Source organism: Meriones unguiculatus, chromosome 11, assembly GCF_030254825.1.
Source record: "Meriones unguiculatus strain TT.TT164.6M chromosome 11, Bangor_MerUng_6.1, whole genome shotgun sequence".
Classification (NCBI taxonomy): domain Eukaryota; kingdom Metazoa; phylum Chordata; class Mammalia; order Rodentia; family Muridae; genus Meriones; species Meriones unguiculatus.
In genome coordinates this window covers 17,247,196-17,270,160 of record NC_083359.1, presented here as the reverse complement: position 1 = coordinate 17,270,160, position 22,965 = coordinate 17,247,196, and the positions used below count along the sequence as shown (strand labels likewise).

Genomic DNA, 22,965 nt, shown 5'->3' with positions numbered 1-22,965 from the left:
GTATTCCTCTCTGAGTTCTTACACATTTTCACCTCTGTGAAGCAGGCATCTCTCATAACCGTGCCCTACTGTTTTCCCACGCGTAACAGTAGATACTCAGCAAGTAACTGGAAAACTTCTCTGTTATAAATCGAAGTCTTAGGCATGATTTTTTGCTTGTTTTTCAGGTTAAAGAAAGGCCTGATGTGGGAGTGTATATCAAAGATCTATCAGCTTATGTGGTCAATAATGCTGACGATATGGATAGAATCATGACTCTGGGCCACAAAAACCGTAAGTGCAGACATTACTATGGTGAAATGCCCATATTTGAGTGCTGGTTGTGAAGCAAAGAAGTTTGGCTTTTGCCCCATAGAGGTTGAATCCTTTTATCCTTTTATTTATTATTATTATTATTTGTCGTTGTTGTTTGTTTTCTTTTTTTGAGATAGGGTTTCTCTGTGTAACCTTATCTGTACTGGCACTTACTCTATTGACCAGCCTGGTCTCAAATTCACAGAGATCCACCTGCCTCCACTACCTTAGTGCTGGCACTAATTCACTGCCCAGCAAATTTTTATTTTTTAAAGTCCACTCATTTTATTCACTATCTAGGGAACATATGTGAATGAACAATAGCACAGATTGCTTTCCATGCTGACTAAAGTTTTCTTTTCGTTAGTACCAATCTTTATTTTTTAAAGATTTATTATGTATACAATATTTTTTCTGCATGTACACCTTCACGCCAGAAGAGAGCACCAGATCTTATTATAGATGGTTGTGAGCCACCATGTGGTTGCTGGGAATTGAACTCAAGACCTTCAGAAGAGCAGCCAGTGCTTTTAACCTCTGAGCCATCTCTCCAGCCCTAGCACCAATCGTTATCTAATTATTTAGAGACAGGGTCTTACTGTCTTACTGTCCTAGTAAGGTTTTACTTATTTTATGTGTATGAGTGTTTTGCCTGCATGTGTGTAAGTGCACCATATGTATGCAGTGCCCACAAAGGCCAGAAGAGGGCACCAGATTTACTGGCACTGGAGTTACAGACAATTGTGATCAGTCATGTGAGTGCTGGGAACCAAATTCAAGTCTTCTGGAAGAACAGTCAACACTCTTAACTGCAAAGCCATCTCTCCAGCCTCTTTCGTTTGTTTGCTTTTTGTTTTCTTGAGACACGATCTCTCTACAATACAAAGTCTTGGCTATTTGGGAATTTGCTATATATACAAAGGTAGCCTCAAACTCACAGAGATCTCCCTGCTTCTATCTCTCAAGTGCTGGGATTAAAGGCGTGTGCCACCATGCCTGGCTCTCCAGTCTCTTAATAGTGCCAATCTTTGAAGCTGTTTTACTAGTTAAAAATCTTTTTTTGTTGTTGTTGTATTTTGTTTTTTTGGAATAGCATATCTCTGTGTAACTTTGACTGACCTGGAACAGGCTGGCTTTGAACTCAGAAATCAGCCTGCCTCTACCTCCTGAGTGCTGGGATTAAAGGCATGTGGCACCACCACCGGGCAGGTTAAACTCGTGATAGCATTTTGCCTGAGCTCTTAGTGAGTGGGAGGTGCTTGTGCTATGTGCTGTTTGAGGATGATCACTAAGGCTTCACTGTAGTCTTTGGGGATTTGGGAGACTGCCTTGGCCTCCTAGGTAGACACCACCATGTCCAGGTTCATAGGTAGGTATAATCTTTAGATAGTAATCTTTTGGCATGAAGTGAAGAATTTTTGGCTCTGATTATGTTTTAATGCAGATTCTTTGGTTATAGTGTGAATTACAAAAGAAGTGTACAGGGGGTCATGGTGGTGCATACTTGTAATCCCAGCACTCAGGAAGGCAGAGGCAAGTGGATCTTTGTAAGTTCGAGGACAGCCTGGTCTACAAAGCAAGTCCAGGACAGCTAGGACTACGCAGAGAAACCCTGTCTTGAAAGAGACAAAGGAAAGAAAGAGAGAAAGAAAAAGAAAGGAAGGAGGGAGGGAGGGAGGGAGGGAGGAAGGAAGGGAGGGAGGAAGAAAAGTATTCAATGGCCAAACACAACTTGTGGTTTATGGTTAACCCTTGTCAGTGGCTTTGACTGTGATGAGACCAAGTATTTTAAATGTCCTGGGAATTTAATTAATAAAGGTACTCTTTGGGCTGAGGATAGCTCAGTTGGTAGTGTGTACCTAGCATGCAGGAGGCCCTGGTTCAGCCCCCGCACTACATAAACTGGTGTGGAGGTACTCAAGAAACAGAGATAGGACACCAAAGTTTAAGGATAGCCTGGGCTGCAGGATGCCCTGTCTAAACAAACAAAGCAAGCATAAAGGCATTCTGTCACAGTTTTTAAGGGTTTCTTTCCTTTGTTAAAGGTTCTGTTGGTGCGACCAATATGAATGAGCACAGTTCCCGATCCCATGCCATCTTTACAATCACTATAGAATGCAGTGAGAAAGGCGTTGATGGAAATATGCATGTCAGGATGGGGAAACTCCACCTCGTGGATCTTGCTGTGAGTGACTGCATGCTCCTTACAGTTCTCTGTGGCCATTTATCTGTTAATAAAAGTTAAAGACAAAAGTACGACCTCCATGGAATTTTAAATTTTTACTCTAGGATGTGTCTGAAAGTAGGGTAATGTCATGATTCTCTGTACTTCTGTCACCATTAACAGCTGCCAGCAGCTGGCTAGGCTTTTGCGTGTGTGTTCTTCCCTCATTACTTTGAGGTGAATTCCGGACGTCATATTTGATATTTTAAATTACTTTTAAAAAACCAGATATTAGAAAAAACACATCCTTGATTTAAAAAAAAAAATTAGTTCAACTTTTGTCTGTTTATTGCTAGGGGTCAGAAAGACAGGCAAAAACTGGAGCCACGGGACAGCGCCTCAAGGAAGCGACAAAAATCAACCTTTCGCTCTCCACCCTGGGCAATGTCATTTCTGCCTTGGTGGATGGAAAAAGCACTCATGTGCCTTATCGGAACTCTAAACTGACGCGTCTTCTGCAGGATTCCTTAGGAGGGAACTCAAAAACCATGATGGTAAGACTTCAGTCATGTCAGAGTTAATTCATATGAGGCAAATTTAAGATTGTAATTTATGCCTGTAATCAATGTGAATAGCATTTTACAAATCAATCTCTTTTCTCTGTGTAATGCACCAAGTAATTGCCTGTGGTTGTATGTTTCCATACCTACATGATTGATACTGATTTTAAGAAGGCCAAATTGCATATATGCTTTATTGTATATTTTGGTAATGGTGGTCTTACAATTGGCATAAAGGGTTGGAGAGATGGCTCAAAGGTTAAGAGCACTCAATGGCTGCTCTTCCAAAAGTCTTGAGTTCAATTCCCAGCAGCCCCATGGTGGCTCACAACCATCTATAATGAAATCTAGTGCCCTCTTTTGGCATTCAGGCATACATGCAGGCAGAACAACTATACATAATTAATCTTTAAAACAAAACAAAAAGAAGTGATGTAGAATGATTTACATTTCTAATTCAACAGTGTGCAAATATTGGGCCAGCAGATTATAATTATGATGAAACCATCAGTACCTTGCGGTACGCCAACCGCGCCAAAAACATTAAAAACAAAGCCAGAATCAATGAAGACCCAAAGGATGCTCTGCTTCGCCAGTTTCAGAAAGAAATAGAAGAGCTGAAGAAAAAGCTTGAGGAAGGTAACTTCTCACAAAAATTGCTGTCAGCTGAGGCAGACTGGTGACCAAGCATTTGCCTTCTGTCTCTAATATTGATACTTAAAGTATCTGTGTGTGTGTGTGTTTGTGTGTCTGTGTCTGTTTGTCTGTGTGTTGGACATGTGTGAAGGCAACCACTCACATACCACAGTCCATGTGTGAAGGTCAGAGGACACCTGTGGGAGCTGGTTCTCTCCTTGCACTCTGGTTCTAGGGATCAAACTCATGTCAGGCTTGCATGGAAAATATTTTGCCTGCTGAGCCATTTGTGGTCCCTAGCACTGACATTTAAAAATAATATATCTGAGGGATATGTGTCTTCTAAGAAAATGTTTTTGGAGAGGAAATCGCAGCTGATGGTGGTGAGGAGCTTCCTGGTGGGTGCCGGGCACTTCCTCTCTGACTGCCGTAGAGCTCCCTGTACAGCAGGCGAAGGGCCTGGAGACCAAGCCTTTGCAGTCTCTGGGGAAGACCCAGAGGTGCCAACCTGCCACTCCTGTATCCGGGGAAAAGCTTCTGAGAAAAGGCAGGAGAAAAAGCCTCGCAGAAAATGAAAGTTGGTGTTTTTAAATGGCCACTAGGTGGCATTTATAGCTAGTTCTTTTTCAAAATCTTTTATGTCACAGTTAATGCTGAGCACATGCCTTCATGTTGATGATTCGCTTATTTTTCACATTTTTATATGACAAATTTACATAGTAGAAGTTGACGTTTGACTCTGTAGGCACCTCACATAAAGAATTGTTTTTGCTTTTGTGTCCATCTTATTCACAGTGTAAGGGCCTCAGGGCTCTGTTGCGCTGTGGCTTGTGAAGATTTCTTTCTAGATGGCTGGGATTCCACCCTGCTTCTACACTGCGTTAGGGATGTGACTTGCTGCACCCTGTGGTCTGTGTGACTGGTGTGGTTGTACACATTAGATACACACAAGTTCAAGTGCTTGTCCATAGTGTGCTGGGTGCGCATCCAGAGGCAGAGCACATACTCATATTCTTTGTAATATGGTTCACTTTATTTGTGTCCTGAGCCTGAACTCTTGTCTTTATGATCTAGTTAACAGAATGGTCAAATCAACAAAATGCAGGCAAAAGCATTAAAGAAATAACTTTATAAACTTGTTTCAAGATTATTTGAGGCTTATAGAAGTTCATATAGAGTGGAGAATTTCCATCTGCCCTTGCTCGGCATTACTCAAGCCAGGGTCTTGGGACTGAGTCCAGAAAATGCTGGTTCAGAGTCGCTAACCAACCTGCAGGCTCCCCAGACTTTGTTGGTTTCCTTCCCAGCAGACCCCTGTGTGAGATGACAGTTTATGGCTATTGTTTTGATACAGGGTCTCACTCAGTAGCACAGGCTAGCCTCGATCCCCTGGCAGTCCTTCTCACTTCCAAAGGCTTAATTCTCTTTAAAAACATATATGTAAGTGCCGGAGAGATGGCTCTGCAGCTGAGAGCACTGGCTGATTTTCCAGACGATTTTTTTTTAAAGACTGATTGATTGATTTATACACTATTCTGCTGCATGTTTGCCTGCACACCAGAAGACGGCACCAGATCTCATTATAGATGGTGGTGAGCCACCATGTGGTTGCTGGGAATCAAACTCAGGACCTTTGGGAGAGCAGCCAGTGCTCTTAACCTCTGAGCCATCTCTCCAGCCCATGATCCGGTTTCTATTCGTAGCACCCACACAGTCGCTCACAACCATATGTAGCTCCAGTCCCAGGAACTAGGACACCCTCTACTAGACTCTGTGGGTACTGCACACATTTGGTGCACATATACATGCAGGTAAAAGATGCCTATACATAAAATTCAAAAACAAAGGCGGATATCTTAAACAGAAAACGGGAGAAAATGCTCCCCCAAATGATCACGTTTTTACTAAAGCAACTGCTAGCGCATGTTCCACGTGTATGTTTGAAGCTGTACTCAGCAGTGGGTCAGATTCTAACTTCTCTTTCAGGGCTGTTAGATAACGTTGCTAGCGAGGCGTGAAGGAACACGCCATCAATCCCGGCGCTCGGGAGATAAGCAGGAAGTGCTGCGTGTTCCAGTCAGAGCTACGCAGTGTGCACCTGTCTCAAAAGCGTACTTTTTCTTAAAAAGTAAAATAAAGTTTCTGTGTCCACTGTATGTGTGGTTGTATGGGCAGCTGTGCGTGTGCACAGGCTTAGAGACAAGAGGACAGTGGGGGCGTTGTTCCTCAGCTCATGTCCACTCTCTCAGTGGAGCTGGGGGAAGACAGGCTCTCTCACTGGCCTGGAATTCCCTAAGTAGGCTAGGCTGGCTTGTCAGCAAACCCCAAGAACCCTCCCTTTCCACCTGCCCTGTCAGTTTAAGCATATCAGATACACTGTTTATGAACATTTAAGTAGACGTTCAGTTTGTGTTTGGAGTACAAAAACTAATGAAGAGAACAGACGTAGGGATTTTCTAAATACCCAATGAGACTTGGTACAAACTAAAAATCATTGTTGAATTCTGTCCAAGGGGAAGAAGTATCAGGCTCTGACATCAGTGGGTCAGAGGAGGATGACAATGAGGAGGGGGAACTTGGAGAAGATGGTGAAAAAAGGAAAAAGAGAAGGGGTAAGTTCAGTTCACGTCCTGATGGTGCAGGTGCCCACTTTTCAATGTGCTGTTTTTAATTACGGTAGTGGTTCCGGCAGGGAATGTATGCTGTGTGTGGGTATCTGTGTAAATGCTGCCTCCTGTTTACCTTGCTGACCTAGGATGCCATACCATCCTTGTAAAGCTCTGTGGTGGTAGATACACCATCACATAGTTTTACATCTGTCAGCTTCCTACCTGCTCTTGAAATTAGGATAATGGGGGGATTTCTTCTTCAAGTGAGGTTAGCCTTTAAAAATCACTTGCCGGTGGTAAATTTGAATGAGGATTATAGTTTTTTCATTGACTTCCTTTCTTTGTAAACGGTGTGTCATTGTCACCTTTCGGGGCGGTTCCTAAGTGTGAATTAAAACCGCAGTACCGAGGCTGCAGATGGCATGTAGAAAGGGTGTCCCCGCCTCATTTCAAACTCAGAGCTCTCCTCAGCTCCTGCAGGCTGCTGCACGGTCACAGTTAACCGGGCTTGTTGAAGACAGAGCTGTCACTGTTGGAGGGAACCCAGAGTAAAAACTGAAGATTCTCTCCATTCAGAACGCAGGAAAAGTAGCATGTAGGGCGGAGGTTGGCAGAGTACAGGGTGCCAGCCAAAAACACGTGGAACCTGATTCTGTAAATAAGTGTTCTAAAGCAGCCACGCTCGTCTGTTTACCTGTGCTCTCTGGCTCTCTCACACCAAAGCATGTGACCTGGCTCTTGGTCCTTTTACAAAAACTATTAGTCGGCCCTGACTTAAAATGTGTTTTTATTCATAGCTAGTTTTTCAGAGTAAACTATTCTTTTCTGGCCTGAAGCAGATAGTAGACTTACGAAAAATAAATTTTATATAGAAGAAAAGTGCCAGTGTTTGATATGTTAGAATATTTTAAAGTAATATGTTTTACCCTGTGCTGAGAACCTTGACATTTTTCAGTGAGCCTCGTCAATTATGCTGTCAAGCTTTAAACATAAGTAAAGTCTGATAGCTTGATGTCTTGAGGGCAGATGGGGAATTGGAGACAATATTGACTGTGCTGAAGGGCAGCTTATTCTGTAACAGGAATTGTGTGTCTGTATGCTTTAAAGTTGTCTCTCTTTCTTAGCAGCTTAAATAGACTTGCAGGTCACCAAGTGATGTTTTTGTCACTTCAGCCCCCTGATGAGTAGTGGGGTTTGCCACTACTGCAGATCTTTACAGAAATGCAATTTTAATTCCCTGCATGGCTTTGTGACAAGAGGACAGTGGCTGGACTACCTAGTTTTAAGCTAGAGTGAGTTGCTCTTGAATGCAAAGCTTAATTGTGCTCTAAATTCTTCCTGCACAACTCAAGTTTTCTCTGTGTATTTGTTCCTTTCTTGTTCCCTCTCTCTGGTTCCCGTGGGCTCGTTTCTTTGTCTTCCAGGCAGTAGCAGCAGCAGTAGCTCAGACTCCACATGTTCTGTCATAGAGAAGCCTCTGGATGAGTCCCTGCCTCGTGAGTGGCGGCCCTCACCTCTCTAACAGAGCTCTGGCTTCTCCATCACTCATGGGCTTCATTTGGGAGATGCTGCCCCACTCCCTGTCATGACTGGTCCTTGTTGAGCTCCCAGTAGAACAAGCATGTGATCCCTGCCCTGCCATGGCTTCAGTTAACTGTGAAACATAGGCCAGAGCCTATGTTTGAGACAGTGGCCGAGAGAATCATGCTTTTGCCGCTGAGATAATGTAAAGAGAGGTAGTAAGCTGTGTGAAAGAATAATCATCAGGATCCTTTTCTATGCTGCTTTGTACATCTTTAATTCTGGTCAGTGTCAGAGACACGAACAACGAATCTGGAATCTCTACAAGCACAAATTAAAGTTTGTTGGTGCAGCAGCCCCCATTGTAACAAGCCGTACGCGCTTCAGATAAGGAGCTGTGTAAAGTCCAGGTCAAGTAGAGAAGATTGGGGAGCCGCGTTCCATCCAGCGGGATGCGCCCCACTGCTGAGTTACCATCTTGATTGTAAGACTCTTTCTGAGACGTGATTAGAAAACTCAGCCACAAAGAGACCATAAAGTCTGGGTAGACTCATTTCAGACTTAGAGGTTTTTTGTAAACCATTAGTTGAAAAGCATTACTTAATTTTGTCTATTTCTACTTTCAGAAGAAAATGGAAGCGAAGCTTGCTTCCTCAAGCTCGCAGCTTGCTGTCTCTTAGAGCATTATCTTTACCCTGACCCAGACTAATGCCAGAAGCCATTGCTCTTAGCTTTACTAGGGAGTACTTTAAGACTCAAGACACTGTCTGTTGACACTGTTGAAGCAGGTTACCAGAACAGCTGATCTCACCGGATAATTTATAAATGCATGGCATTGTTCAGACACCACATAGAAGCACAGTTTTGCATTGTAAACTGTGAAATGAGGGAGGGGAAACTATCTGAGTAGGAAGCACTGTAATTGAATTTCTGTCCTAAACTTACCATTCTTGGAGAGTAGTTACATGAAAGTTGTGAAATGAGTGCTACCTTATTCAATTCAGGACTGTTTTCCAGTTCAAGAAGCTTTAATTGCTGTTTGCATACCTAACATTTACCTTTGTTGCCGGAACATGGATGTGTTGGGGAGGTGGAGAGATGATTGTCCCAGCATGTGGGTGCTGTGTGTAACTTGTGCGTGTGACCCCTCCCAGTAAACAGTACCAGTGGCCGTTGATGTCCCTTGCTTGAGTCATCAGTTACCATTTACTTCTTGGGTCTTTATTTCATACCCAGAACTGTCTACCCGTAGGCTGAATGTAAGTTTGCTGTATACAGGTGCACTTCATTTTATGTAATTGGAGGGCTGCTTACAAACCAAGTGGGGAAATAACATGTTGTGAACTTAATTCTTAGCCCTTTTGTTAGTCACATGACCAGTTTAAACTCCTATGAACTAGTTCATGTGTTCGTTGCTTCAGGTCTACCTGGTAGATTTTCTTAAAATGGGGCACACCTGTAATGGGTCTGTGTAGAGAAGAAACATTGAATTGGGAAATTTTGGAAATGGACAGTAAGAGACTTGTTACTTTTCATTTACTAATTTTAAAAATTGACTCTATTTTTGGTTTTGCCCTTCTAGATGTTTCCCCTGTCTTAGCAGGTTCCCAATTCCATGTCTACTCCATCAGCATAAGCACATGCACTGAGCTGTACCACCTGCAGGGGGCACTGTGGGCGCCTGAGGTTGCGTGGGAACCACAGAGTGAACCGAGTCTAGCATTCGTGATTGTCTTATGGAACATGCTTTCTTTTTCTGTGACTCTATTTCAGTTTTGGTTATTTGATCCATGTCTATGCTCATGCTAAATGAATGCTGTTACGTTTTCTCTTTTTTACAAAGGAAATAATGTTTTCCTTTCTTCCCCCCTCATCTCTGTGCACATGCTTCCTGTCTGCGACTCGCTTACCGCTTCTTTGCAAGACCAAGCAGGTTGGTGTGATTGGCTTGCACTCCCCGTGGTGCACTTACTCATTTTCTCGAGACCTTTCACTTAACTACTTCACTTTTTAAATTTAACAATTTTTACAAGGTAAGTATCTGTCTTTAAAAACAATTCCATTTTAGCTATTTAAAAACAAACAAACAAACAAAACTTTTCCCCTAAATTCTTAAAGATCCGCTAAGTGTATTTTGAAAATACACTCATCACTGATTTGACATTCAGGCGTTTTCCTCCTTTTGAAGGCTGAGAGTCAGTTCCTATTGCCCGCATCATAGGTGCTTGTGAAACACACAGCGTTAATCCAGCTGTTGCTTGCTGCAGCCCCACCCTCACCCACCCTGCCAGGTCACCCTCACTTGGGCAGCACCTTGCCATGGGGGAACGGAAGGTTCACAACTTTCCTTTGACTTGGCTTAGTATTTTTTATACTGTCAACATGCCTTTTTAGATTTACTTTTAGATTACTTAATTTTTTTTGTGCTGAATTTTATCATTGAGAACTAAAAAAAGTTCTGCAGTTGTTTTTCCCCCCCTCTTGGGGTTTTTTTATTGTTGTTTTGTTTTTTATTGATTTGGCTGATAAGACTGTGTGACGGTCTTGAGAATGAACCCAGGGCCTCGCACACGGTGACCAAGCACTGAGCTCCATCCCATCTCCGTGTAAAGGTCTCCTCAGAGCACATGTAGTGTCTCATCCCACTGAGGGGTCACAGTGCTCATTGGCTGCACGGAAGGCGGCTCCCTGCAGGCTGCTCGCAGCCTTGTCCAGTGGGAAACAGCCCGCTGCAGGCTGAGGCTTGTCTCCAGGGGAGCACGGGGTGAAAGCTCCATCCCTTAGAGACCTATGTGAAGTTACTCTTGGCAACCAAATTTTTACACAGTCACATTTAGCTTAAAGGGGTACCTGAAAAAAATAACGTGGCTTGGCATAGTGATTCTAGCTAGAGCCACATGGGACTTGGATGTATGGACCTTTGAACTGACCATAGCGATATGGAGTGTTTTCATGAATTCCTCTTGAGCACAGGGTGACATTGTCTTCTAAAGCATGGGTTTGAAGGGATTGCTGTGTAAAGCAGTCAGTTGATCAAGAAACAGCATTTGTCTCTTCTTACATGCCAGCCTTTTTTGTGTAACTGCTGGCGGGTATTTGGAACTGTTGATAGCTATGAGCAAAACACTACAGATCCAAAAATACAAAACTACGCTCCTATATTAATCCAGTCATTTCATCTATGCCATTGGTTACCCCTGCCTTCCGCACACGCCGTTGCGGTCTCAACGTATTTGCCACCTCGCTCTAAATGTTTGTAATCCTCAGGTGGAAGGTACGTGTTTTAGTGTGCAAGTACTTCCTGTAAGCCTGAATTTAGACTTTTCTCCTCATAGTTTTAATAAATGTTATTACCGATAGAAAATCTTTTGAAGGAATTCATTGGGAATAGGAATTAAATTACTTGTGAAAATTCCTCTTCTACGGTGTAATTCAGGAGGTTCAAGGCAGCAGCTGTGCCGCCGGGCTCGGGCCCACCTCCGACACAGAGTGCAGTGAATCACACCACACCAGCCGCCCGGGTCACAGCTCCTAGTTCCTCTTTGGTTTTGTGCCTTTGATTTTGCTTTAGACTTTGGTTCTGTAGAAGGAAGGATGCCGTTAAACCCTTGAGTTTCTAATGAGATTTTGTCTTGAGAGTTAAAAAAGCACAGACCCTTCCTCTCATGGTTCCTGCGAGAAGATACTCAGATCTGACGTGCCATCCTGATTGTTTTCCAGTCTTTTCCTTCCTAGCAGGAGGGGCTTATTTGGGGTGGAGTATTAATTTGTAATCCTCTGTCCTCGTCCCTCGGGAAGGAAGTTGACAATGCCAAGCTTTCAGGAGTCTCAGGCCTGACAGTTCTATGAAATGCTTGTTGTTCTGAAGGAGTGCATTTCTAAGAACTTGCATCAACCAGAAACGAATTGTCATTGGCTCAGTTTCAGAACCATTTTAATACCCAGCGTTTGTTTTGCCTTTGTGATTTTTTTCATATAACTTGATGGCTTTGAGAGTCATTGGTGTGGCAGGGTGCAGCTGTCCATCTACACACGCTTGGACACTGCGGTCGGCTGGAAGCTGCATTCCACTGACTCTTGGTTATCAGTTGGAAGTGCTTCTGCTGACTGTTTGTACTTGGCATGTTTGATCTGAGTTAGGAACTTTGCTCATCTAGTTTGACATAGTAAGTTACTTTGGTGACTCATTTATGATTTCCCAGGGCAGTTTATCAGTGTGAAACACCTGCCCTAAGTAAGTAACTTACATAATGAGCGTGCAAGCCATTTTTAGCTTCTGTGTGCTGTTTGGGAACCCACAGGCTTTGCTTTTTTCTTTTTCTTTTCTTTAATTTGGCTTTTCTATTAACTTTCTCTCTGCATTTTTCTGCTCATCTGTATTGTTCCTCTTTCATTTTTTCCTTACATATCATTACACAGTAAGACAACAGTTTGAATTTATTAATGAATTAAAAAATTTCAGAACTGCTAAGTAGAATTGGAAGCTTAACATTTGCTGATGTCTGACTGCGTATAGGCAGTGCTATGCTAAGATAATTCTTATGTCTGAAACAGACTGCTTTAGTGACTGCTGCAATTCAATGACTCAAACAGGTAAAAAGAAAGTTTCCCCAGATAAGATGGTGGAAATGCAAGCGAAAATTGATGAGGAGAGAAAAGCACTGGAAACAAAACTTGACATGGAAGAAGAAGAAAGAAACAAGGCTAGAGCTGAACTCGAGAGACGGGAGAAAGACCTTCTGAAAGCCCAGTGAGTGCTGGTGAAGGTGTGGTGGGTTCATGACTGAGTTTCTAGTGTTTTCGTAGGATTGGGTATCAGGAAAATTGATCAATTAAAAGCAACCAAAAGCTTGACTCTTGTCTCCAGTGTAGCTGTTTTGGGGAAGAGGGTCCACTGTGTGTGATACATTTCTAAAATTGGCTCTTTCTGATTACCAAATATCCGTGTAGGAGAAAATATTGGCCAATTGAAATTGTACCTTAGGTGACGGGTTAATGCCGTGTAATGGTATGGTTTGGATAGACACCACATGACTGAATTTCTGTAAGTGTACATCTTCAGTTCCTCTGAAATTGGGGGAGTGAGATTAGAGCAGCAGGTGATGGGGATTTAGAATGTCTTGTTTTAATTATAGACAAGAGCATCAGTCTTTGCTAGAAAAACTGTCTGCTTTGGAGAAGAAGGTAATTGTCGGTGGTGTGGACTTGCTGGCCAAAGCTGAAGAGCAAGAGAAGCTTCTTGAGGAGTCCAATATGGAACTGGAAGAGAGGAGGAAAAGAGCTGAGCAACTTCGGAAAGAACTGGAGGAAAAAGAGGTACCGCCATGTTGGGTGCTCACTCTTTTCCAGTAGGGAGCTAAATGCGGAAAATAGAGCAAAAAGAGACTATGGATCATTTTGAAGACAGTAGCTAAACATCTAGATCATGTGTTCGGTTGAATTTGTGGCCTGTTTTTATTATAGCAAGAACGCTTGGACATTGAGGAGAAATACACCAGTCTGCAAGAGGAGGCGCAGGGGAAGACCAAGAAGTTGAAGAAAGTCTGGACCATGTTAATGGCTGCAAAGTCAGAGGTTAGTGTCTTGGAAAGTTAGGCTAAAAGTTGCCTGTAATGCGGTTTAGAGCCTCAGTGCGTGCTTATGGGTTTTTGTTTGTTTGTTTGTTTGTTTGTTTGTTTTTAGTTGGTTGGTTGGGGTTTTTTGCTTGTTTTGTTTTTCAAGACAGGGTTTATCTATATAGCTCTGGTTGTCCTGGAACTCACTCTGTAGTCCAGGCTGGCCTCAAACTCACAGAGATCCACCTGCCTCTACCTCCTGAGTGCTGGGATCAAAGATGTGCGCCACCTCACCCTGGATTTGTGTGCTTACAGTTTTAAAGCATTGAAACAGTCACTCCTGTTTGTATATTTAAAACCTGACTTATTAAGCTCCTCCACCTTTGAGCTGTAAGTAATAATCGGAAATAGTCAATGACAGTGTCAGTGCGTTCAAGAACTTGGCCAGGTGCAGCGTTTGTACTTACAATCTTGTTGGTGTGTTCTCTGGTAGATGGCTGATCTCCAGCAGGAGCATCAGAGGGAGATTGAAGGCCTCCTGGAGAACATTCGGCAGCTCAGCCGTGAGCTTCGGCTTCAGATGCTCATTATCGATAACTTCATACCTCAGGATTACCAGGTGAGGGGAGAGTCCGATCTAGACATTGATCTCGGTCATTGATGAGAGCTAAAGAGCAAGCCAGCGTAGCTAATTTCAGATGTTAAATGTTTACATTGCAACTGTCTTCTGTAAAGTTTGCTTTGAACTAGTGCTGTAACATAAAAGTGTCCTAGTTAGGGTTACTATTGCAGTGATGAAACGCCATGACCAAAAGTGAGCTGGGGAGAAAAGGGTTTATTTGGTCCACACTTCCATATCACTGTTCATCATTGAAGGGAGTCAGGACAGGAACTCAAGCCCAGCAGGAACCCGGAGGCAGGAGCTGATGCAGAGGCCATGGAGGAGTGCTGCTTAATGGCTTGCTCCTCGTGCCTTGCTTTCTTATAGAACCCAGGGCTGCCTGCCTTAATGTGTGCTTAATGATTAGGATAGCTATCATGTGACTGAATTTCTCTAAGTGTGCATTTTCAGTTCTACCAAAGTTGGGGGCGTGAGCCTAGAGCAGCAGTTGCCTGGGTTTCAGAATTAAAGACAAGAGCATTAGTCTCTGCTGGAAAAGCTGGGCAAGGAGCGTACTGCCCGTATGGGCTGAGCCCTCACCCATCAATCACTAGTTACAAAAATGCCCTGCAGCAGGATCTTATGGAGGCATTTTCTCAGCTGAGGTCCCCTCCTTTCAGAGAACTCTGAACTTGAGTCACATTGACACAAAACTAGACAGCATAGACTCAGAAAGACACAGCGTGTATAGACTCACTTAGAAGCAGATTTTAGTCATACAGTACAGGATAGACATACTACAATGCACAGACCCCAAAAAGATAAGTCCGATAAGATAAGTTCATGTGGACCCACTGGTTGGGGGGGGTAGGGAATGTCTCTGACAAAGACTATGTTGCCTGCTTTTTTATCACTTCCCCCTAATGGGACTTCTCTACAAAACCACATGGGAGGAAAATGAACTCAGTCCTCATGTGAATAGGTGAGCTGGGGTGTCTTGGTAGGGGGACTCCCCTATTATGAGGAATAGGGGAGAGAGGATGCAGGAGGAAAGGTGGAACTGGGAGGAGAGGAGGGAGGAGGCCTATGACCAAGATAAATTAATGAATCAATAAATAAGCTACTCTGTGACCAAAAAAAAAAAAAGCTAGCCAGCATAAAAGATATTAACTTTGTTTTTTCAAATGGTTTTTCAAGACAGGGTTTCTTTGTATGGCCTTGGCTTTTCTAGACTCACTTTGTAGACCAGGCTGGCCTAGAACTCACAGCAATCTGCCTGCCTCTGCCTCCCTGAGGTCTGGGATTTTATAAAGGTGTGCACTACCATGCCAAGGGTGATGTTAACTTTCTTTAGAATGTAATTATCTTTTTGAGTATCTTAAGTATCTAAATAAGAATGTGTCAGCCCATTGCAGGGACCTTGGTTCTCATAAATACAGGCATAAACAAGGTCGTATTGATTCGTTAACATACTTACTTACATACTTAGAAAGTAGAGAGGGAGCTGGAGAGGTGGCTCAGGGGTTCAGAGCACTGGCTGTTCCTCCGGAGGATCCAGGTTCAATTCCCAGCACCCACATGATAGCTCACAACCATCTGTAATTCCGGTTCCAGGGAATCCAACACCTCCTCCTTCTCCACAGGCATTAGGCCAACATGTGGCGCACCTCCCGGGTGCTGCGGTTAAACGCCTGTGCCCTCCCCCCAAGCTACATAAATAATTTTTAAATAAAAGTAAACAGAATGCGCTGCTGTCCTCTCCCTTGATGGATGTGTCCCGGTCCCCTCAGTGTGTCTGTGTGTCTGTGTTTGTGTAAACAGACAGAACGTGAACTTGCCCATTCTAGTCACCTGTACTCACACAGTTAATAACTCCAAATTCACTCACTCACTTGTACAACCAACCATCATCAGTAGCCATTTTCAAACAGGTAGTAATGTTATCACCAGCATAATTTTAAAATCTTACCTTTTTCTTAGCAAAATTCTATTTTATTTTTAACTTTATGTATTTATGTGAGAATATGGGTTTGTGCACAGAGTCCAGGAAAGTGTCGGGTCACCTAGAACTGGAGTCAGAGGAGGTTGTAAGCTGCTGGATGTGGGTGCAAGAGCAGTGGACATCCTTAACTCCTGGAGCCATCTCTCCAGCCCATCCTCTAGTGTGTCTTAATAAGCTTTAATGTGTGTGTGTGTTTAATGTTGTGAATCTCAGCGTAGTTCTGAGAAATTTGTCTGCATTTTCCTTTGGGCCCTGAGTACCCAGGGTCAATCTTGGATTTCTGGCACACTCCAGGATGCCCTAGTTCCATGTTGTAACTCATTACCCATAATCAGAGCTGAAATCTAATCTAGACTGTAACCTATTTTTAGCCAAATGATTTTTTACTCCTTTGCCTCTTCTAGCCCAGCCCGTCTGTCCTCCTGATTCCCAGGATCCCAAGTTTTGCCTTTTCTTTTTATGTAGTTGAATAGAACCTACATGTGTTCCTAAGATGTTTGTGTGTACATATGTGTGTACTTAAATTTATTTTTATGTATGTGGATGTTTTGCCTGTATGTGTGTATGTGTGCCGTGTGCAAGCCTGGTGCTCACAGAGACCAGAAGAGGTGTCGGATCCCTGGAATCAGAGTTACATTCTGTTGTCAACCACCATGTTGTGACTTGGGAATGGAACCCAGGTCCTCGGCAGGAACAGTTGCTCTTAACCATTAAGCCACCTCTCCAGCCCAAGGAGTGTATGACTTTAAATGCTCAATGGAGGCTGGGTGGTGGTAGCGCATGCCTTGAATCTCAGCACTCAGGAGGTAGAGGTGGTTGGATCTCTGTGGGTTCCAGGACAGCCAGCATTACTGTTATGTAGTACATAATATTTAAAAGCAACTTTTTTTCACTTAACATTGAAAGTGTAGGCCTAATGAGGTGGCTCAGCAAGCGAAGTTGTTTGGCAACCTGAGTTTGATACCAGAACCCACATAAAGGTCTAAAAAGAGAAAACTGACTCCACAAAGTTGTTCTCTGACCTCCACATAAGTACGTGACGTGTCTGTCCCCACCATGCAAGCGTGGATATGTATTACACAATAGTGATAAAAATGCAGTGCCTTTAAAAGAGCTCAGTTCAAGCCACAGGGAAGTCAGAGGGATTGTATGAGCAAGACAGAGTGACACAGACGGGAAGACATCGCGCATGGTTATCTTGTCCTGGAAATATTTTCAGTATCTTAACTCTTAGCTAAGAATAAGCTTGGACTCTTTTTGAAGGAAATGATTGAAAACTACGTGCATTGGAATGAAGACATTGGAGAGTGGCAGCTGGTGAGTATCCCTCACACTTGGTGAAATTAGGGAGACGGTGCTGGCTGCTGTGGGAGGACAGACGTGAGCTCAGTGGCCCGGATAGGACACGTGACTCACAGCCATGTGGAGGCCCTGTGTGGCAGTGGGTTGGCCCTGGGCCTCTCGGTTCTGGGCGGCCTGGTGGGTCCTTTCTGCTCCAGGAGTCACACTGTTTACCAGCAAGCTGTCGGATGCCTCGCAGCAGCCTTCCCGGTTCACAGTATTAACTCAGACATGTCTCTTCCCTCTTTTCCTTTTCTGAGAAATGTGTGGCCTACACGGGAAATAACATGAGGAAACAAACTCCAGTGCCCGACAAGAAGGAGAGAGATGTAAGAACCCCTTTAACCCCTGCCTTGTCTTTAATGAGTGTGGCTCGTTGGTGCTCATCTTCCGTGAACAGAGGCTCTTGGGTGGGGCTGTTAGGACAGGTCTGCTCTCCAGTATAGGTCCCTTTTCCGATCCTTCCACAAGTGCGGCCTGCTGTCACTCTGATGTGCCCTGCTCACCACTCTGGCCTGTGAGGACCTGGCAGGGTCTAGGATGCCTTGCTTCCCTCAGCCAGAGGGCAGCCAGAGAACTTTTTTTCTTTACATCTGGAGAACTTTGTGGCATGGCAGGTTCTCTAATTCTTAAGCTTTGCATGCTGGGATAGAAGAGATGCTTAAAGGGCTGTTTGATTTTGTCTGCAGTGGTTCTTCTGCCTGGTGTCAGACGTGTTTTCAGCCCTCCCCAGATCTGCTTTAACCTCCCTTGTGTGTGTTTTCTTTAGCCCTTTGAGGTAGACCTTTCCCACGTGTACCTCGCCTATACAGAGGAGAGTCTGCGTCAGTCTCTGATGAAGTTAGAGAGACCACGGACTTCCAAGGGAAAAGCAAGGCCAAAGACAGGGCGAAGGTGAGGACAGCCTGAGTCCCTGAAGCGACAGCGTCAAACTTCAGTTAACAGGGCATATAATTTGAAATTATATTCTTTCTGCAGTTACGCTTTGATAAGCAAAATAGAGATAAAGAATTGTACTCTGGACAGTTTTGGTGGCACATGCCTTTAATCCCAGCACTTGAGAGGCAGAGGCAGGTGGATGGATCTCTAAATTTCAGGCCAGCCTGGTCTGCACTGCCAGTTTCAAGACAGCCAGCGCTCCATAGTGAGACCCTGACTCTTAGAAAACAGAAGGAGAGCTGCCGCTTTCCAGCTTCTGCCACGGGAGGGACAGAGCTAACCTCACTCGCTTTGTTCTTTCCTAGTGTTTACCTTCTACCTTCTGTCTTGTTTAGAGTCTTCATTTTCATATTAGTTCTTCTACTAAGATGATAATTTGCCTAGTTTGATTCCCAAAATACTGTATTCAGCTGATCAGTTTTTTTCTAACAATAGATACTGCCCCAAAGACACTGATTGCCTAGATCTTAGGGGAAGCTTCTGTGACTCTAGCACCAGTTTTGATAGTTGGGTTGTCTGTTGCTTCGTCACATAAGCTCAGTGGGAACCTGGCTTGGGGCTAATGCTCCTTGTGTTCCTACACTGAGCAAATGCAACCAATAGCAAGACTTTGGCTCCTCACCACTCTGGAACACTGCTGTGGCAGCATGCTCTTTTGCTTGCTTTTGGTGACCTACAAACTGCCATGGTCAAGCATGGCCAGCATTGGTCCAGTCATGACTCTGGCCGCATAAAGAGTTGACAGTTGGACTTGGGGAGGGGCATTCGTGAAGAAAAGGGGGAGGGAGGGTGTGATCGGGAGGGAAGGAGGGAGGCGCTTATGGGGGGATACAAAGTGAATAAAGTGTAATTAATAAAAAAAATTAAAAAAGAAAGAAAAAAACATAAAATTAAAGAAAAAAGTTGAAAAGACAAAAAAAAAAGAGTTGACAGTTTCGTCTCTTAGGGAAAACCACTCACCTTGCGTGTTTGTTTTTGTTTTGTTTTGTTTTTTTCTTCTTCTTTCAACAGAAAGCGTTCTGCAAAACCTGAGACCGTAATAGATTCTTTACTTCAGTAAATGTTACAGAATTAAAGTTACAATAAAAAAGAGTGATATTCCCATGCCTGGACAGAAATCCTTAATTAAGACACTGAAGACGTCTGTATAATTCATGTTCGGAAGCTGTAAATCATGGAGTGAGACTGGAAACTGCAGTTTTCCTAGTATCTTTTAGACTCTAAGTTCCTGTAATGTGAGTGTGCACACATGGCTCGTGGTCGTTGGGGACACCGTGCCGTGTCACCCTGCTCTGTAGGAAGTAAGGGCTCGGTTCCTGCCGGGTGTTGTGGTTGTCCGTGAATGTGCGTCTCTTAGCCCCGTATTCAGCTCCTCTGTATCTAGGTAAGCAGAATCTCAGACTAGAGCAAAGTCTGTCTGTCCACACACAGCGTGTAGAAGATCGCTCGCCTTGTCCTGGGTCCTGTGTCAATATCTAAGCCGTGACCTGCGCCTGACCCTGACTGCCCTGTCTGAATGCAGTCCGGCAGTATACTAAGGCTCATTGCATCTGAGTCTGAGATGCCTGACTTTGGTGAGCTCCTGTAGACAGTTGTCTCACTTGACAGCTTTGCAGGTTTCCATTTTAAAGTCGCAGTCTGCACACGTGCTTCGTCTGGGCACCTCTGGTCTCTGTCACTCTGACTCCACCCTCAGCCTTTGTCATTACTGATTCGGCTTCTCCATGCCTCCCAAAGCCAGCACCGGCCACTTACCTTGCTCACACACATTTTTAAAAATGCTCTTGGATAAGCCGGATGCAGGGGCGCACGCCTGTGATCCCAGCACTCGGGAGGCGGAGGCAGGTGGATCTGTGAGCTTGAGGCCAGCCTGGGCTACAAAGCGAGTCCAGAACACACAGGGCTACACAGAGAAACCCTGTCTCAACCCCTCCTCTCAAAAAAAATACTCTTGGACATACGGCTTACAAACACTCCCTTGTCTGAATGTTAAGTTCAATGGAAACAACTGTATACAAATTGAAACCCGTCTCATTTTTCAGGAAAATGAAGCAGAGCCAGAAAAATATCTTGTAATCTTCTCTGAATTTCACATTAATTAAGCCAGTTAGACCATATTCCTCTCCAGAAACATTATATTATATTAATTCTATAGTATGATAAATTAAAATAAATAGGTTTTTGGTTTTGTTGTCTACTTACAAAAAAAATTTTGACTGCTCTATATGCTTCTGAAACTTGCCATGCTTTCTACATTTGAAATTATACAATCAACTCTGAGCTGTTTATTGCAGAAGTTTTGAGATTTCGCAAGTTAGGATTAATTAGATCGCTATGATATTTTAACAAGCTTGGATAAATACTGGTTTAGAATTGCAGAACTGTCTTAGGCTGTGGATAGCTGAGTAGAGGCACAGCCCTGGTGAGAGGCAGTACATTTCTGGGTTTTCCAGAATTGGAGTGCCGAGTGTCCTGTCTCTGCAGGGTGCTGATGTAAGCATGGCCAGCATCTTCAAGGTAGTGAGTGTGGCTTGGGGACTGTGATTTTGATGAGCTAAGTGGGTGTCTTGCAAAGACTCATGTGAGCATCTTGGGGATGTGAAATTTCTCCATGACGTAAATTTAACTGTTAGTAATTATAGAATCTTAATTTTACCAGTAAGAAAAATAATCTGTATTTTTTCATTTTAAACAGTTCATGTTTCTATCATTTGACAGTTCATTTGGCCTGGAAGGAATATCTGCTTTTAATTAAGATAAAACTTAAGAGAAATTGAAATAGATAGTTAAAGCCTATCACAGTAACAAAAGTAACTCGATAAAACTGAAAATATTAGAAATCTCTCTAAGCAGCTTGACTTAGTAGTTTTGTTTGCTTGCTTGTGTGTTGTTCTGAGACAGGGTCTCTCTGTGTCACCCCAGGCCAGCCTAGGCCTCATGATCCTCCTGCCTCAGCCTCCCGGGTGCTGAGATGGCAGGTGCATGTTCTCAGGCCAAGCAGGTGTTTCTTAAAGCGTTTGTGTTAAAACTCTGATCAGGTGGACATTGCTCAGTTTATGAAAACCAGGTTGGAAGATGCACTTGAAGATGGCAGGACACCCACTTCTGTTACAGCAGTGCTGTGGCCACATCTCATTTACTGTGTTTTTGTTCACAAATGGAATTGTTTGTATTTTCAGTGTTAATTTCTTAAGTGGATATAGTTGAAGAACAAACTTGTTCAATGTTTAAAATAAATGTACAGATTTAAATGAGTGGAACAGGTCTATAAATAGGTTGTCGATGAGTATCCTTTTTTTCCCTTAATTTAAAAAGTCGTATTTATTTATTTGAGAGGAGCTGTAACAGGAGGTTATGGCTGGCTCTGCAGGCATGCTCCAGCAGCCAGGCTCTCCACTCAGTGTTGCAAGATGGCCGTCAGGCTCAGCTGAGGGGATGCTCTGCAGCCAGTGTTTACAGAACCCCCTGGCAAGCTGTCTCATTTATATTCTGGAAAAGGTGACTTTCTAATTTATGTTTTCTGGACACTGGAACATCATGGTTATTTTGAAAGGAGGGGGGAAAGTGTTACTTCATCTTCAATATGTTTTAAAGTTAGGATTTTAGTTTCAGCGTTTTAATCCATTTTAGGGGTGTGTGTCCTATCCCCCCTTTTCTCTTTTAACTTTTGTTTTTCGAGACTGGGTTTCTCTGTGTAGCCTTGGTTCTCCTGGACTCACTTTTTAGACCAGGCTGGCCTCGAGCTCACAGAGATCCGCCTGCCTCTGCCTCCCTGAGTGCTGGGATTATAGGCTCACAGCTTTCTCTTTTAACATACAGGACACCCTCTTTCCTGTAGAGCTGTGAATTGAGGAATGGGCGGAGTTTACATTGACACATACCTGTGTCTGCCCAGTGTCTCCCCTCCCCCGCCGCCATCCATTTTGAGATAGAGTCCCATGTAGTCCGAGCTGGCCATAAGCCCTCTCTGTAGCCCAGGTTGGCCTTAAACTCCTGATCCTCCTACCTCCACCTCATGACTACTGGGATTACACTTACGCACCACTCTTCCCAGGTTCTCCTCCACCCCACTTTTTAATTTATGTAATTTTTTTTTTTCTTAAAATATTAGGAAACAACATCCTTCCTAGTGCCTTTGAGCTGACCCTGCCGTTTGACCATTAGAATCAGTGAGAACCTGAATAGCATTACTCTATTGCTGTTACTGACCAGGATACAAACTCTACAGTAAGTTTGCTGTGTTAATTAAAAACCCACACTTGAGTTGTATTTTATGTATAAATTGTACTTGTTCAAGCTGTATATATATATATACATATACATATCAATGTTGTGTGTACATGCAGCATGGTAAGATGAGAAATAAAATGCCTCCCCAATGCCTACTGTCTTTTAAAACATCTTTATTCATTTTTATTTTGTTGTGTGTGAATGTCTGCCTGCACATGTGTGCACCATGTGTGTGCTGTGTGCCTGTGTTGACCAGAGTGTGTCGGATCCCCCGGAACTGGAGCTACAATTATGAGCAGCCATATGTGTGGGAGACAAGCTAAAGAAATTCAAAGCAAGCCTTGAAAAGTTTTGATTTAACGGCTAGTTCAAAGGACTTTTTTTTGGAAGTTAGCACACAAAGTGCCTGAGTTTGATTATGCCATTTTCAGACCTCCGTCTCCTTAGGCTTTCTTATTCATCCCCTGCTTTCATTATTGGTCTCTCCTCTACCCAAATCATTCCTCTGCTTAC

The 22,965-nt window shown here is 43.5% G+C and overlaps 1 protein-coding gene across 3 annotated transcripts in view; it reads left to right on the top strand.

Moving 5' to 3' along the window:
• Kif3a (kinesin family member 3A) overlaps window positions 1–22,605 on the top strand; it is a 37,143-nt gene extending 14,538 nt beyond the window's left edge. Inside the window, exons 5-19 of one of the 3 annotated variants that reach the window (XM_021637329.2) lie at window positions 168–273; window positions 2,340–2,479; window positions 2,815–3,012; window positions 3,483–3,657; window positions 6,168–6,266; window positions 7,688–7,759; window positions 9,709–9,717; window positions 12,378–12,534; window positions 12,920–13,100; window positions 13,248–13,358; window positions 13,833–13,958; window positions 17,206–17,259; window positions 17,544–17,612; window positions 18,053–18,177; window positions 19,234–22,605. In XM_021637329.2, the coding sequence (XP_021493004.1) occupies window positions 168–273; window positions 2,340–2,479; window positions 2,815–3,012; window positions 3,483–3,657; window positions 6,168–6,266; window positions 7,688–7,759; window positions 9,709–9,717; window positions 12,378–12,534; window positions 12,920–13,100; window positions 13,248–13,358; window positions 13,833–13,958; window positions 17,206–17,259; window positions 17,544–17,612; window positions 18,053–18,177; window positions 19,234–19,282 (1,671 nt within the window). In that variant the 3' untranslated portion in view covers window positions 19,283–22,605. The remainder of the gene's footprint in view (window positions 1–167; window positions 274–2,339; window positions 2,480–2,814; window positions 3,013–3,482; window positions 3,658–6,167; window positions 6,267–7,687; window positions 7,760–9,708; window positions 9,718–12,377; window positions 12,535–12,919; window positions 13,101–13,247; window positions 13,359–13,832; window positions 13,959–17,205; window positions 17,260–17,543; window positions 17,613–18,052; window positions 18,178–19,233) is intronic. The other 2 variants (XM_060363724.1, XM_021637328.2) reach the window with 2 other exon arrangements.
• Window positions 22,606–22,965: the final 360 nt, after the last annotated feature.